Raw genomic sequence first — 14261 nt, 5'->3', positions numbered from 1 at the left:
CTACTTCCCTAACCACAACCCTGGCCTTGTAACCACCGCTTCACGTGGCCCCTACTTCCCTAACCACAACCCTGGCCTTGTAACCACCACTTCACATGGCCCCTACTTCCCTAACCACAACCCTGGCCTTGTAACCACCACTTCACATGGCCCCTTCTTCCCTTACAACCCTGGCCTTGTAACCACCACTTCACATGGCCCCTACTTCCCTTACAACCCTGGCCTTGTAACCACCACTTCACATGGCCCCTACTTCCCTTACAACCCTGGCCTTGTAACCACCACTTCACATGGCCCCTACTTCCCTTACAACCCTGGCTTTGTAACCATCACTTCACATGGCCCCTACTTCTCTTACAACCCTGGCCTTGTAACCACCACTTCACATGGCCCCTACTTCCCTTACAACCCTGGCCTTGTAACCACCAGTTCACATGGCCCCTACTTCTCTTACAACCCTGGCCTTGTAACCACCACTTCACATGGCCCCTACTTCCCTAACCACAACCCTGGCCTTGTAACCACCAGTTCACATGGCCCCTACTTCCCTTACAACCCTGGCCTTGTAACCACCACTTCACATGGCCCCTACTTCCCTTACAACCCTGGCCTTGTAACCACCACTTCACATGGCCCCTACTTCCCTAACCACAACCCTGGCCTTGTAACCACCACTTCACATGGCCCCTACTTCTCTTACAACCCAGGCCTTGTAACCACCACTTCACATGGCCCCTACTTCCCTAACCACAACCCTGGCCTTGTAACCACCACTTCACATGGCCCCTACTTCCCTAACCACAACCCTGGCCTTGTAACCACCACTTCACATGGCCCCTACTTCCCTAACCACAACCCTGGCCTTGTAACCACCACTTCACAACTCCCCTCATTAGCCTTTTTTTTTACAATCATTCCACCTCCTCTCTATCCCCATGGCCCCTATCCAGCATTGAGACATCCCATCTCCCCTCCCCCACCTCTCCCCTCTCATCCCCCAACTCTGTCATCATCGCCTCAGGCACAAAGCTCTGCAACCATGTCTTTAAGCATACCGTATCAGTTGTAAACACATCAGGTAAAAATTAATATGGACATATCCACACAAATAAACAAATGATGTCTCTGCACTAAACAATGAGCCGTCCATCTCTGTCACTTCACAGAATATATATCTTAGACTTGAATAACTGCACTGACCTACAGTGTCTCGCGTCTACCGTGTCACGCGGACAACCAACACTTAATGGTTTGCACGATATTGAAGCAAGTTCACTGCATCATATAGAGCAGGTGGATTTATGCAACATGTTACCCAATGTTTATAACGGCAATTTAAATATTGAATTCCATAAGTGTCTCATTTCCAGCAGTTTGTACGGCAGACTAAATGTTCAAGTATTTGTGTGTACAGCAGGGCAGGGATAGCTTCAGTTTTAAGTCTGCAATTAATTACAATTCATTTACAAGTTTATGATGCTACCACTAGTCTTTGATTCTGTCATCTAACAATTAATGCTTCATCACTCGTTGGTGATTCTGTCTCTGCAAGTTCATGCTCCATCCACTTGTATTTGATTCTTTGCTTGACAGATTCAGCATTCAAACACTAGTCAGTGACTCTATCTTATGGTCCACTTGTCTTCGCTTCTATCTTCTACAAGTAAATGCTTCATTCTGTAGTCAATGATTCTAACTTCTTCTTAATGCTTCATCAGCTAGTCAGTGATTTTATCTTCTACAAGTTAATGCTTCATTCTGTAGTCAGTGATTCTAACTTCTACTTAATGCTTCATCTGCTGGTCAGTAATTCTATCTTCTACAAGTTAATGCTACATCAGCTAGTGAGTGATTCTAACTTCTACTTAATGCTTCATAAGCTAGTCAGTGATTCTAACTTCTACTTAATGCTTCATCCTATGGTCAGTGATTCTATCTTCTACTTAATGCTTCATCTGCTGGTCAGTGATTCTACCTTCTACTTAATGCTTCATCAGCTAGTCAGTGATTTTATCTTCTATTACTTAATGCTTCATCCGCACTTCAGTGGTTCTATCTTCTACAAGTAAATGCTTCATTCTGTAGTCAGTGATTCTAACTTCTACTTAATGCTTCATAAGCTAGTCAGTGATTTTATCTTCTACAAGTTAATGCTTCATCCGCACTTCAGTGGTTCTATCTTCTACAAGTAAATGCTTCATCCTGTAGTCAGTGATTCTAACTTCTACTTAATGCTTCATAAGCTAGTCAGTGATTTTATCTTCTATTACTAAATGCTTCAACAGCTAGTCGGTGATTTTATCTTCTACAAGTTAATGCTTCATCTGCTGGTTAGTGGGTTTATCTTCTACAAGTTAATGCTTCATCTGCACTTCAGTGGTTCTATATTCTACAAGTAAATGCTTCATCAGCTAGTCAGTGATTTTATCTTCTATTACTTAATGCTTCATCAGCTAGGCAGTGATTCTATCTTCTACAAGTTAATGCTTCATCTGCTGGTTAGTGGTTTTATCATCTGCAGGCTAATGCTACCTGTACTTGTCTTTGTTTCTATCATCTGCAGGTAACCGCTCCAGTTTTTAGTCTGTGACAGTGACAGAACCATGTACTGTTATATCTGTGTACAGGAATTCCTTATCTCCATGGCTATCCTATATTCACAAACAGTAAATTGTTTCAGTGACTGACCTCTCTTCTTGATTAGCGTGTTTTCTCATATTAAATACGATTGTGCCCGCGGCAGTAGTTGTTGCTATCCCCACCGATGTCAGCAAGGCAGGCTAATTACCACGTAATATATTAGCATTGAGATCTCAGTCACCTTCAGCAGTTTGACACGCGTCACGAGAGGTCAACTGCCAACCCTGTGATTAATAGTGTGGAATGGATAATGACATCAAAATGACACAAGGTGATTATTAATAGATTCAGAATGAGACAATGAACAGAGTGTTAGTCCTGCTACGCCCAAATCACGGCCACTTTTTGTGGGTCTTTATTCGTTTGAATTATGAAGATAGTGTATTATGTTGACAGCAAGGGAAGCACTCCCATTGGATGAAAGTTGCAGCCCTGCTACCATCAGCATGCTCAACTTGTTGAACCAATAGCCCTGCAATGCCCGCTAGAGTCACGGAGCACCTTCAGAAGTATCAACACTTATTAACTGTTGAATTGAAGTCCCATTACTGAACTAAACATCTAGCAGATAACTGCAGACTGGTGTCTGTGTGGTGAAATGATGTGTAGTGTTATCATCATCATGTTATCTGCTCTTAGGAAGTTCTTCATGAATCAAACTTGTCATGTACTTGAGTATACATGGCCAGGCTTTCAGAAAGATGGATCAGAAAGGGGGTCATGCTTGAGAATAAATACTGTGAACACTGGGAAGGGGTCATGACGAATAAATACTGTGAACAGTGGGAGGGATCAGGGAGAATAAATACTGTGAACACTGGGAGGGGGTCATAGAGAATAAATACTGTGAACACTGGGAGGGGGTCATGACGATAAAAATCTGTGAACACTGGGAAGGGGTAATGGAGAATAAATACAGTGAACACTGGGAAAGGGTCATGACGAATAAATACTGTGAACACTTGGAGGGGGCCTGGAGAATAAATCTGTGAACACTGGGAGGGGGTCATGACGAATAAATACTGTGAACAGTGGGAGGGGTCAGGGAGAATGAATTACTGTGAACAGTGGGAGGGGTCAGGGAGAATGAATACTGTGAACAGTGGGAGGGGTCAGGGAGAATGAATACTGTGAACAGTGGGAGGGGTCAGGGAGAATGAATACTGTGAACAGTGGGAGGGGTCAGGGAGACTAAATACTGTGAACACTGGGAGGGGGTCATGACGAATAAATCTGTGAACACTGGGAAGGGGTAATGGAGAATAAATACTGTGAACACTGGGAAAGGGTCATGACGAATAAATACTGTGAACACTTGGAGGGGGCCTGGAGAATAAATCTGTGAACAGTGGGAGGGGTCATGATGAATAAATACTGTGAACAGTGGGAGGGGTCAGGGAGAATGAATAATGTGAACAATGGGAGGGGTCATGCAGAATAAAAAATACTGTGAACATTTGGAAGGGTCAGGCAGAATAAATACTGTGAACAGTGGGAGGGGTTAGGGAGAATGAATACTGTGAACAGTGGGAGGGGTCAGGGAGACTAAATACTGTGAACAATGGGAGGGGTCATGCAGAATAAATCATGTGAACAGTCGGAGGGGTCAGGGAGACTAAATACTGTGAACAATGGGAGGGGTTAGGGAGACTAAATACAGTGAACAATGGGAGGGGTCATGCAGAATAAATACTGTGAACAATGGGAGGGGTTAGGGAGAATAAATACTGTGAACAGTGGGAGTGGTCATTGAGAATAAATACTGTGAACAGTGGGAGGAGTCATTGAGAATAAATACTGTGAACAGTGGGAGTGGTCATTGAGAATAAATACTGTGAACAGTGGGAGTGGTCATTGAGAATAAATACTGTGAACAGTGGGAGGAGTCATTGAGAATAAATACTGTGAACAGTGGGAGGGGTTAGGGAGAATAAATACTGTGATCAATGGGAGTGGTCATTGAGAATAAATACTGTGAACAGTGGGAGGAGTCATTGAGAATAAATACTGTGAACAGTGGGAGGGGTTAGGGAGAATAAATACTGTGAACAGTGGGAGGGGTTAGGGAGAATAAATACTGTGAACAATGGGAGGAGTCATTGAGAATAAATACTGTGAACAGTGGGAGGGGTTAGGGAGAATAAATACTGTGAACAGTGGGAGGGGTTAGGGAGAATAAATACTGTGAACAGTGGGAGGGGTTAGGGAGAATAAATACTGTGAACACTGGGAGGAGTCATTGAGAATAAATACTGTGAACCCCATCGGTTTATTTCTTCCCCCCCTTGTTGATCTACGTTCATGATCAAACTGACACAAGCCACAACATTCTGACTGTATGGGGTTCGTGTGTCTGTCCAGTTGAGATCTGGTAGACAGACCCACTACACAGTGTACAGGTCGTCATCATAAGCACTTAACTTTTTTCTATCGCAGCCAAAGCAATCCCAGGGGAGTGGTGGCCATTATGGCAGTTTTAACTGCTAATGCAAAATAAAAGAACGCTACGTGGTTCAACAACGTTCATGATTTTTTATCCTGAAAGTCCTTCGGTTTAAAAACCGCATAACAAACACAATGGAGGTTATAGGTTGTTGTGTGAATTGAAGACACACACACTGTTTGCTGAGGGCAGTGTGATGGAAAAATGTCAGCTTTTGACAAGAAACAATTTCACGCCGATCAAAGCTATTTTCCTTGCAACGCTTTTTGATTATTGATTTTTAGTGATAGCATATCGTGAATAATTTGTCAAGTTGAATTAAAGATTAAAATCATCACAGCACCCACTGGCGATGTTTAACAAGCCTGTAATAAATTGTAACCTGTTGGGGAAATCTGTTGTGCAAACATGTACAATGGTTTTATCTTATTAGCGGACATTATCGACGCCTGATTGATGCATATGGCTGTCAGAGCTGCAGGCTGTGGGCTCTTGCTCATAGCTCGGGAGCACCACACTCTTTGTCAACATACAGCTATTGAACTGTGTAACTTACAGTAATCATACTTGCAACCTTTAAACAATTGCCTGAGATTTCCTGTTGTATGAGAGTGTCTTACATTGACAAGACAGTATGGGCATACAATGTGTATTTCTCGTATAGGGCTGACACCAGTAACTCACCTCAATGCCCTGTTTGCAATTTGAGCATTTCCGAAGTTTATTCATGTGCAGTTACTGTTTTGAATTCTATGTCAGTGTTGGTTTACTTGTGGAATGTTGCGAGTATATCTTAACTGAAAGCAGGAATGAGAGTCGAGATCAATATTACTGTAGAACAGATAGATGCTGCAACTTAAGGTTCCATCCTTCACTTGATATTGATTCTTGACGGTATTGATCTTGAAATAAATGATGTGAGTATCAATATTTGTAGGAGATTAATTGACAATATCCATTATTCAACAAACGTTAAACAGTTGGGATCTGATGTTTCCCTGACTGCCCAGCCTGCATCAATCTGTATTTAGACATTACCAGATACCTTCTGTTGCTAGGCAACCAGTTAACAAGGTATGAAGTGATTGACGCCATCTGATCAGGTATCGATCCCAAAGATCAATAAATCAATGATTTCAAGGCGTGAGCCAAGCTGTGATTGGTCGACTGTAACATTATGGCTGGAAATCGACACAATCTCTCATCTCTTGATCCCAGGATTTTACACAAAATTGACGAAAGGATGATTTCATTGCTATCTATCAGAGGATTTGATTTGATGACGAAATTGTGTTTATTTGTATTATTTGAAATATTCAACTTGCGGATAAGGGTAATTGATTGTATGATTAAAATTAATTTGCGACAGAGGGATAAATACCATGTCATATTGATTATATACTTGTTAGGGTTGATGGATTAGCAAACACAATGTTTCTGTCTCCAGTGAAGGAGAGTTCTTGGTCCTCTCTATCAAACAGTTTATCTTCATACTATTATGCAATCTTTCAGGTCGGATGAGATGGACATGGTAATGGCAGATCTTGAACGAGCCAATGAGGTAAGTCCGTTTGAATTTCGTAAATGAGGCACATTTTAAATACGTAATTTTTCTTTTAGTTAAATCAACTGTTTTGTTTTGATATTTTGTGGGGCATTTTTAAAAAATGTTGTTTTGATATTTTGGGGTTATTTTTTAATAATGATGTTCATCATTATTTTATCTTGTAGCGTGCTGCGGCAGCAGAACGAAACGTGGAGACATTGAAGACACATCTGGCATCGGCCAATCAGAACCTAGCACAGGCCGAGCACATGCAGACTGCACCTGACATGGAGCAGGCCATTGACATCCTGAAGAGATCCAACTTGGAGGTGGAGCTTGCTGCCAAGGAGAAGGAGGTGTGTAGACTGATACCTGGCTGTAGTGGTACCCAATCTAGACATGTAGCGTCCATGGATGTAGGGTGTAGACAAGCTTGCTCAAGAAGGTGTAGACAAACTTAATGTAGTATGTAGAATCCTAAGGGTACCACCATCTAGAATGTAGACAAGCTGACTCTAGGTACCTCCAAAAAGAATGTAGACAAGCTGACTCTAGGTACCTCAAAATAGAATGTAGACAAGCTGACCCCCAGGTACCTCCAACTAGAATGTAGACAAGCTGACCGTATGGGTACCTCCATCTAGAATGTAGACAAGCTGACCCCCAGGTACCTCCAACTAGAATGTAGACAAGCTGACCGTATGGGTACCTCCATCTAGAATGTAGACAAGTTGACCCCCAGGTACCACCATCTAGAATGTAGACAAGCTGACCCCCAGGTACCTCCAACTAGAATGTAGACAAGCTGACTCTAGGGGTACCTCCATCTAAAATGTAGACAAGCTGACTCTAGGTACCTCAATCTAGAATGTAGACAAGCTGACTCTAGGTACCCTCCATCTAGAATGTAGACAAGCTGACCCCCAGGTACCTCCAACTAGAATGTAGACAAGCTGACTCTAGGGGTACCCCCATCTAGAATGTAGACAAGCTGACTCTAGGTACCCCCATCTAGAATGTAGACAAGCTGACCCCCAGGTACCCCCATCTAGAATGTAGACAAGCTGACTCTAGGTACCCCCATCTAGAATGTAGACAAGCTGACTCTAGGTACCCCCATCTAGAATGTAGACAAGCTGACTCTAGGTACCTCCAAATAGAATGTAGACAAGCTGACCCCCAGGTACCTCCAACTAGAATGTAGACAAGCTGACCGTATGGGTACCTCCATCTAGAATGTAGACAAGCTGACCCCCAGGTACCTCCAACTAGAATGTAGACAAGCTGACCGTATGGGTACCTCCATCTAGAATGTAGACAAGCTGACTCTAGGGGTACCTCCATCTAGAATGTAGACAAGCTGACTCTAGGGGTACCTCCATCTAGAATGTAGACAAGCTGACTCTAGGGGTACCTCCATCTAGAATGTAGACAAGCTGACTCTAGGTACCCCCATCCAGAATGTAGACAAGCTGACTCTAGGTACCCCCATCCAGAATGTAGACAAGCTGACTCGAGGTACCCCCATCTAGAATGTAGACAAGCTGACTCTAGGTACCCCCATCCAGAATGTAGACAAGCTGACTCGAGGTTCCCCCCATCTAGAATGTAGACAAGCTGACTCTAGGTACCTCCAAATAGAATGTAGACAAGCTGACCCCCAGGTACCTCCAACTAGAATGTAGACAAGCTGACCGTATGGGTACCTCCATCTAGAATGTAGACAAGCTGACCCCCAGGTACCTCCAACTAGAATGTAGACAAGCTGACCGTATGGGTACCTCCAACTAGAATGTAGACAAGCTGACCGTATGGGTACCTCCATCTAGAATGTAGACAAGCTGACTCTAGGGGTACCTCCATCTAGAATGTAGACAAGCTGACTCTAGGGGTACCTCCATCTAGAATGTAGACAAGCTGACTCTAGGGGTACCTCCATCTAGAATGTAGACAAGCTGACTCTAGGTACCCCCATCCAGAATGTAGACAAGCTGACTCTAGGTACCCCCATCCAGAATGTAGACAAGCTGACTCGAGGTACCCCCATCTAGAATGTAGACAAGCTGACTCTAGGTACCTCCATCTAGAATGTAGACAAGCTGACCCCCAGGTACCTCCATCTAGAATGTAGACAAGCTGACCCCCAGGTACCTCCAACTAGAATGTCGACAAGCTGACCCCCAGGTACCTCCATCTAGAATGTAGATAAGCTGACTCTAGGTACTCCCATCCAGAATGTAGACAAGCTGACTCGAGGTACCCCCATCTACAATGTAGACAAGCTGACCCCCAGGTACCTCCATCTAAAATGTAGACAAGCTGACTCTAGGTACCTCCATCTAGAATGTAGACAAGCTGACTCTAGGTACCTCCAACTAGAATGTAGACAAGCTGACCGTATGGGTACCTCCATCTAGAATGTAGACAAGCTGACTCTAGGGGTACCTCCATCTAGAATGTAGACAAGCTGACTCTAGGGGTACCTCCATCTAGAATGTAGACAAGCTGACTCTAGGGGTACCTCCATCTAGAATGTAGACAAGCTGACTCTAGGTACCCCCATCCAGAATGTAGACAAGCTGACTCTAGGTACCCCCATCCAGAATGTAGACAAGCTGACTCGAGGTACCCCCATCTAGAATGTAGACAAGCTGACTCTAGGTACCTCCATCTAGAATGTAGACAAGCTGACCCCCAGGTACCTCCATCTAGAATGTAGACAAGCTGACCCCCAGGTACCTCCAACTAGAATGTCGACAAGCTGACCCCCAGGTACCTCCATCTAGAATGTAGATAAGCTGACTCTAGGTACTCCCATCCAGAATGTAGACAAGCTGACTCGAGGTACCCCCATCTACAATGTAGACAAGCTGACCCCCAGGTACCTCCATCTAAAATGTAGACAAGCTGACTCTAGGTACCTCCATCTAGAATGTAGACAAGCTGACTCTAGGTACCCTCCATCTAGAATGTAGACAAGCTGACCCCCAGGTACCTCCAACTAGAATGTAGACAAGCTGACTCTAGGGGTACCCCCATCTAGAATGTAGACAAGCTGACTCTAGGTACCCCCATCTAGAATGTAGACAAGCTGACTCGAGGTACCCCCATCTAGAATGTAGACCAGTTGACCCCAAGGTACCTCCAACTAGAATGTAGACAAGCAGACTCTAGGTACCCCCATCCAGAATGTAGACAAGCTGACCCCTAGGTACCCCCATCCAGAATGTAGACAAGCTGACCCCCAGTTACCTCCAACTAGAATGTAGACAAGCTGACCCCCAGGTACCTCCAACTAGAATGTAGACAAGCTGACTCTAGGGGTACCTCCATCTAGAATGTAGACAAGCTGACCCCAAGGTACCTCCATCTAGAATGTAGACAAGCTGACCCCCAGGTACCTCCAACTAGAATGTAGACAAGCAGACTCGAGGTACCCCCATCTAGAATGTAGACAAGCTGACCCCCAGGTACCTGCAACTAGAATGTAGATAAGCAGACTGGAGGTACCCCCATCTAGAATGTAGACAAGCTGACCCCCAGTTACCTCCAACTAGAATGTAGACAAGCTGACCCCCAGGTACCTCCAACTAGAATGTAGACAAGCTGACCGTATGGGTACCTCCAACTAGAATGTAGACAAGCTGACCCCCAGGTACCTCCATCTAGAATGTAGACAAGCTGACTCTAGGTACCTCCAACTAGAATGTAGACAAGCTGACCGTATGGGTACCTCCAACTAGAATGTAGACAAGCAGACTCTAGGTATCTCCAACTAGAATGTAGACAAGCTGACCCCCAGGTACCTCCATCCAGAATGTAGTGTGAAAATCCTAAAGGTACTCCCGACTAGAATGTAGAATGTGGAGCGACAGCCAACTTAATGCAAGATTGTCTCAGGGTACTAAGTATTACACTTTTCCTTCTTTCAACGTCTTACATGAGTATGCACTTATTTTATTTTTGACCCTAGGCATAATTTTGTCACTTTGGGATGAAAGTTTGTCACAAAGTGCCCTACCGAAACTTTAGCGATGTGTTTCTTTGGATGTATTGAAGGCCTACTTTCTTTGCCCCTCTATTCGTCTTACTGACAGTTGGAGATTAAAGATGAACATGAAATAGACATGAAATAATGGCAGGCTTTGATTGTACCACAGCAAGCTGATGTATTGCTTCTCTTAGTATTTGGCCTCAAAACTGTCTATGAGAAATCATTAAAACCGATCAAATTGACCTGAAAAACATTGGTGACATCAATGAGTTTGGGCCAAAAAACGTATCATTAACTCAGGAGCTTGATTGATTGGAAGATTGATTGACGGGAGGCTATTGATCACAGTCGGTTACCATGGCAACAGTTCCTGGGGTGTTTTCAGATAAAGATTTGAAGTCAATAACGTGACTGCTGGATTGATCTTCGATTGGGTGATTGATTATGCATCATTGATCATGATGATTGATTTGAGTAATCAATCAACTTTGTCACTGCTAGCTGTGACAATGGAGTGTCATGACACATGCTGGAGAAAGGCCTTTGTCTTCAGTTGGATGTACATAGAGATAGGCTGTTTACACTCTGGTATGGCTGGTTGAGTCAGCAGAAATGTCTTATGATGAAGGATGCCGTGCTTGATAGGTGGATGTTGAATTAAATTTGGATGGAGACTGAAAACTTATGTGTCAACTTACTGGGCCTGTCCTACAATGTGACCTTTAAAGCTACAACTATATGAAGATTGTTGGTGTGGGAGTTAATTGGTGGAGTAGTGAGATGGATTTGTAGAACAGGACACTGGTTGGTATGTAGCTCATTCCTTGTGGGGCTGCAGCAGAAGAACGCATGGATGCATGTCATTGTTCCACGGTAGCGGATGTGGCTCATTTTATCATCCAAACTGGCTTCCACAGGAGATATCGCTTGGGTGAGATCAAGCGATATCACCTGGCACTTGCGATAGAAGTTTTAAACTCCTTGGCAAGTCTTGGAGTTTTTAACTTTTATCGACTTGTGTTGATATATTTGATGTCAAAAGACACTTGGGTGGACACTTCTCTATGCCACTGGTTACACCAGTGTTTATAGCTGGAACATTGTTGACTGCAGCATCAAACATTGTTCACTCACTCACTCACTGCTGTGTTGTCACGATGGTTAAGGTAGTAATAGGAAGAGTACCCAGAGCGAGGTTCCTCATCGTGTTTGGTTGCCAGTTGATGGAGATAGTGATATGGTTACAGAGAATGAAGTTGCACAATAACTGCTTGTTGTCACGATGGTTAAGGTAGTAATAGGAAGAGTACCCAGAGGGAAGTTCCAAATCGCGTTTGTTTTGTTCTCAGGTGACTGAAATAGTTATATATCGGTAGAATAGCATTTGTACAATTACTGATGAGTTGTCATGATTTGTGATCATGGGGCTATACAGACAGTAATGTTTTCATTTGGTGTTTGCAGATTGCCCAGCTGGTGGAGGATGTGCAGAGGCTTCAGGCATCGCTGACGAAGCTGCGAGAGTCGGCAGCCAGCCAGGTGTCACGGCTGGAGGAGGAACTGAACACAAAGAACAAGGCATTCCGCCTGCTGGAGGAGAGAATCAAGTCCCAGGACGACTATGAAGAGATCAAGCGGGAGCTCAAGTGAGTCCACACTAGGGCTGGGAGGGGTAGCTCAGGTACTCAGGGTGGGTGGGTCCACGCCAGGGCTGGGACGGGTAGCTCAGGTACTCAGGGTGGGTGGGTCCACGCCAGGGCTGGGACGGGTAGCTCAGGTACTCGGGGTGGGTGGGTCCACGCCAGGGCTGGGACGGGTAGCTCAGGTACTCAGGGTGGGTGGGTCCACGCCAGGGCTGGGACGGGTAGCTCAGGTACTCAGGGTGGGTGGGTCCACGCCAGGGCTGGGAGGGGTAGCTCGGGTACACGGGGCGGGTGAGTCCACGCTAGGGCTGGGACGGGTAGCTTGGGTACTCGGGGTGGGTGGGTCCACGCCAGGGCTGGGAGGGGTAGCTTGGGTACTCGGGGTGGGTGGGTCCACGCCAGGGCTGGGACGGGTAGCTTGGGTACTCGGGGTGGGTGGGTCCACGCCAGGGCTGGGACGGGTAGCTCAGGTACTCAGGGTGGGTGGGTCCACGCCAGGGCTGGGACGGGTAGCTCAGGTACTCAGGGTGGGTGGGTCCACGCCAGGGCTGGGAGGGGTAGCTTGGGTACTCGGGGTGGGTGGGTCCACGCCAGGGCTGGGACGGGTAGCTTGGGTACTCAGGGTAGGTGGGTCCACGCTAGGGCTGGGAGGGGTAGCTCAGGTACTCAGGGTAGGTGGGTCCACGCCAGAGCTGGGAGGGGTAGCTCAGGTACTAAGGGTGGGTGGGTCCACGCCAGGGCTGGGAGGGGTAGCTCGGGTACACGGGGCGGGTGAGTCCACGCTAGGGCTGGGACGGGTAGCTTGGGTACTCGGGGTGGGTGGGTCCACGCCAGGGCTGGGAGGGGTAGCTTGGGTACTCGGGGTGGGTGGGTCCACGCGAGGGCTGGGACGGGTAGCTTGGGTACTCGGGGTGGGTGGGTCCACGCCAGGGCTGGGACGGGTAGCTCGGGTACACGGGGCGGGTGAGTCCACGCTAGGGCTGGGACGTGTAGCTTGGGTACTCTGGGCGGGTGAGTCCGGGTCCTCGGGTTGGATGGGTCCTGAGTAGGATCTTGGTACCCAAAGGAATACCCAGACCTTGGTTAGTCGCGTGACACATTGTTTGATGACAATAAGAATAACAACACCATGGTTACACAACAAGTTACAAATGTTCGCATTTCATTTGACTTTGATATGTTTGAGTAAGGCTCAAACTTCAGTCAACATCAGTGAATGCATAGTCAGATCGTTTAATGCGCATATCTAAGTAGTTTTTGCCAGAGCTCTGGTAAACCATATCCCAATTGGACATTTTGTGCCCAATTCTTGAGACCTACAGCGGGTACCAAGGTAGGATCGGGTACTAGGGGTCGGGTGCTAATACCCATCCCCGCCCTAGGAGTTACTGCATCACAGCCTGCTTGACCTTGTGCAGTCTCGGAATTTCATCACATATCTTCCAAATCTTTAGGAAGATTACCTGGGAGGATATCAAACTAAGCCAGTCTGTATGTATGGTCGGAAACATCAGGCTCGTGAACTTTAAGTGAAATTGTTTCCGTTGTGATTTCCCCCCCAAATTACGTGACTCCTTCTTTCAAAGAAAACATTGTAGGTCTTAAAAAGTCCCTGAAATTGACAGCAAAGGCTGCATAGACTAAAATGGTTTGAGCAAAGTATGCTCAGCTACTAACTTAATCTCAGGTCCACTGTAGTTGGGATGAGGATTAGAAAGTTGTATGACTGACTATAGTTCTGATACAGTTTTGACCTATTTTAAAAGCTATAAGGAGTCTTTGTTCTTGCAGCATCATGAAGTCGGTTGAGTTTGCCAGAGTGGAGGAAGAGGAAGGGGAGACAACTCAGTCACCCAAGTCATTGGAGATGCTTCTGCTGGAGAAGAACAAAACCCTACAGTCAGAAAACACCCAACTGAAGGTGGCCAGCGCAGACATCAAAGGTAGGACAGCTCTTTCTCTACAACCAACTTCATGTTGCCTTGCCAGCTGGGG

At 45.7% G+C, this 14261-nt stretch overlaps 1 protein-coding gene across 5 annotated transcripts in view; it reads left to right on the top strand.

The window, feature by feature from the left end:
• LOC124120294 (protein CASP-like) overlaps window positions 1-14261 on the top strand; it is a 136192-nt gene that overhangs the window by 81633 nt on the left and 40298 nt on the right. For all 5 annotated transcript variants that reach the window (XM_048391788.1, XM_046483089.2, XM_046483090.2 and 2 more), the window contains 4 exons: window positions 6596-6644; window positions 6815-6985; window positions 12088-12269; window positions 14058-14209. In XM_048391788.1, coding sequence (XP_048247745.1) covers window positions 6596-6644; window positions 6815-6985; window positions 12088-12269; window positions 14058-14209 — 554 coding nt within the window. The remainder of the gene's footprint in view (window positions 1-6595; window positions 6645-6814; window positions 6986-12087; window positions 12270-14057; window positions 14210-14261) is intronic.

The sequence above is a fragment of the Haliotis rufescens genome, unplaced genomic scaffold (assembly GCF_023055435.1).
Source record: "Haliotis rufescens isolate VD_foot unplaced genomic scaffold, xgHalRufe1.0.p SCAF_99, whole genome shotgun sequence".
Taxonomy (NCBI): Eukaryota; Metazoa; Mollusca; class Gastropoda; order Lepetellida; family Haliotidae; genus Haliotis; species Haliotis rufescens.
Note: the sequence above shows the minus strand (reverse complement) of the source record. Positions and strands in the feature narration are given on the sequence as shown.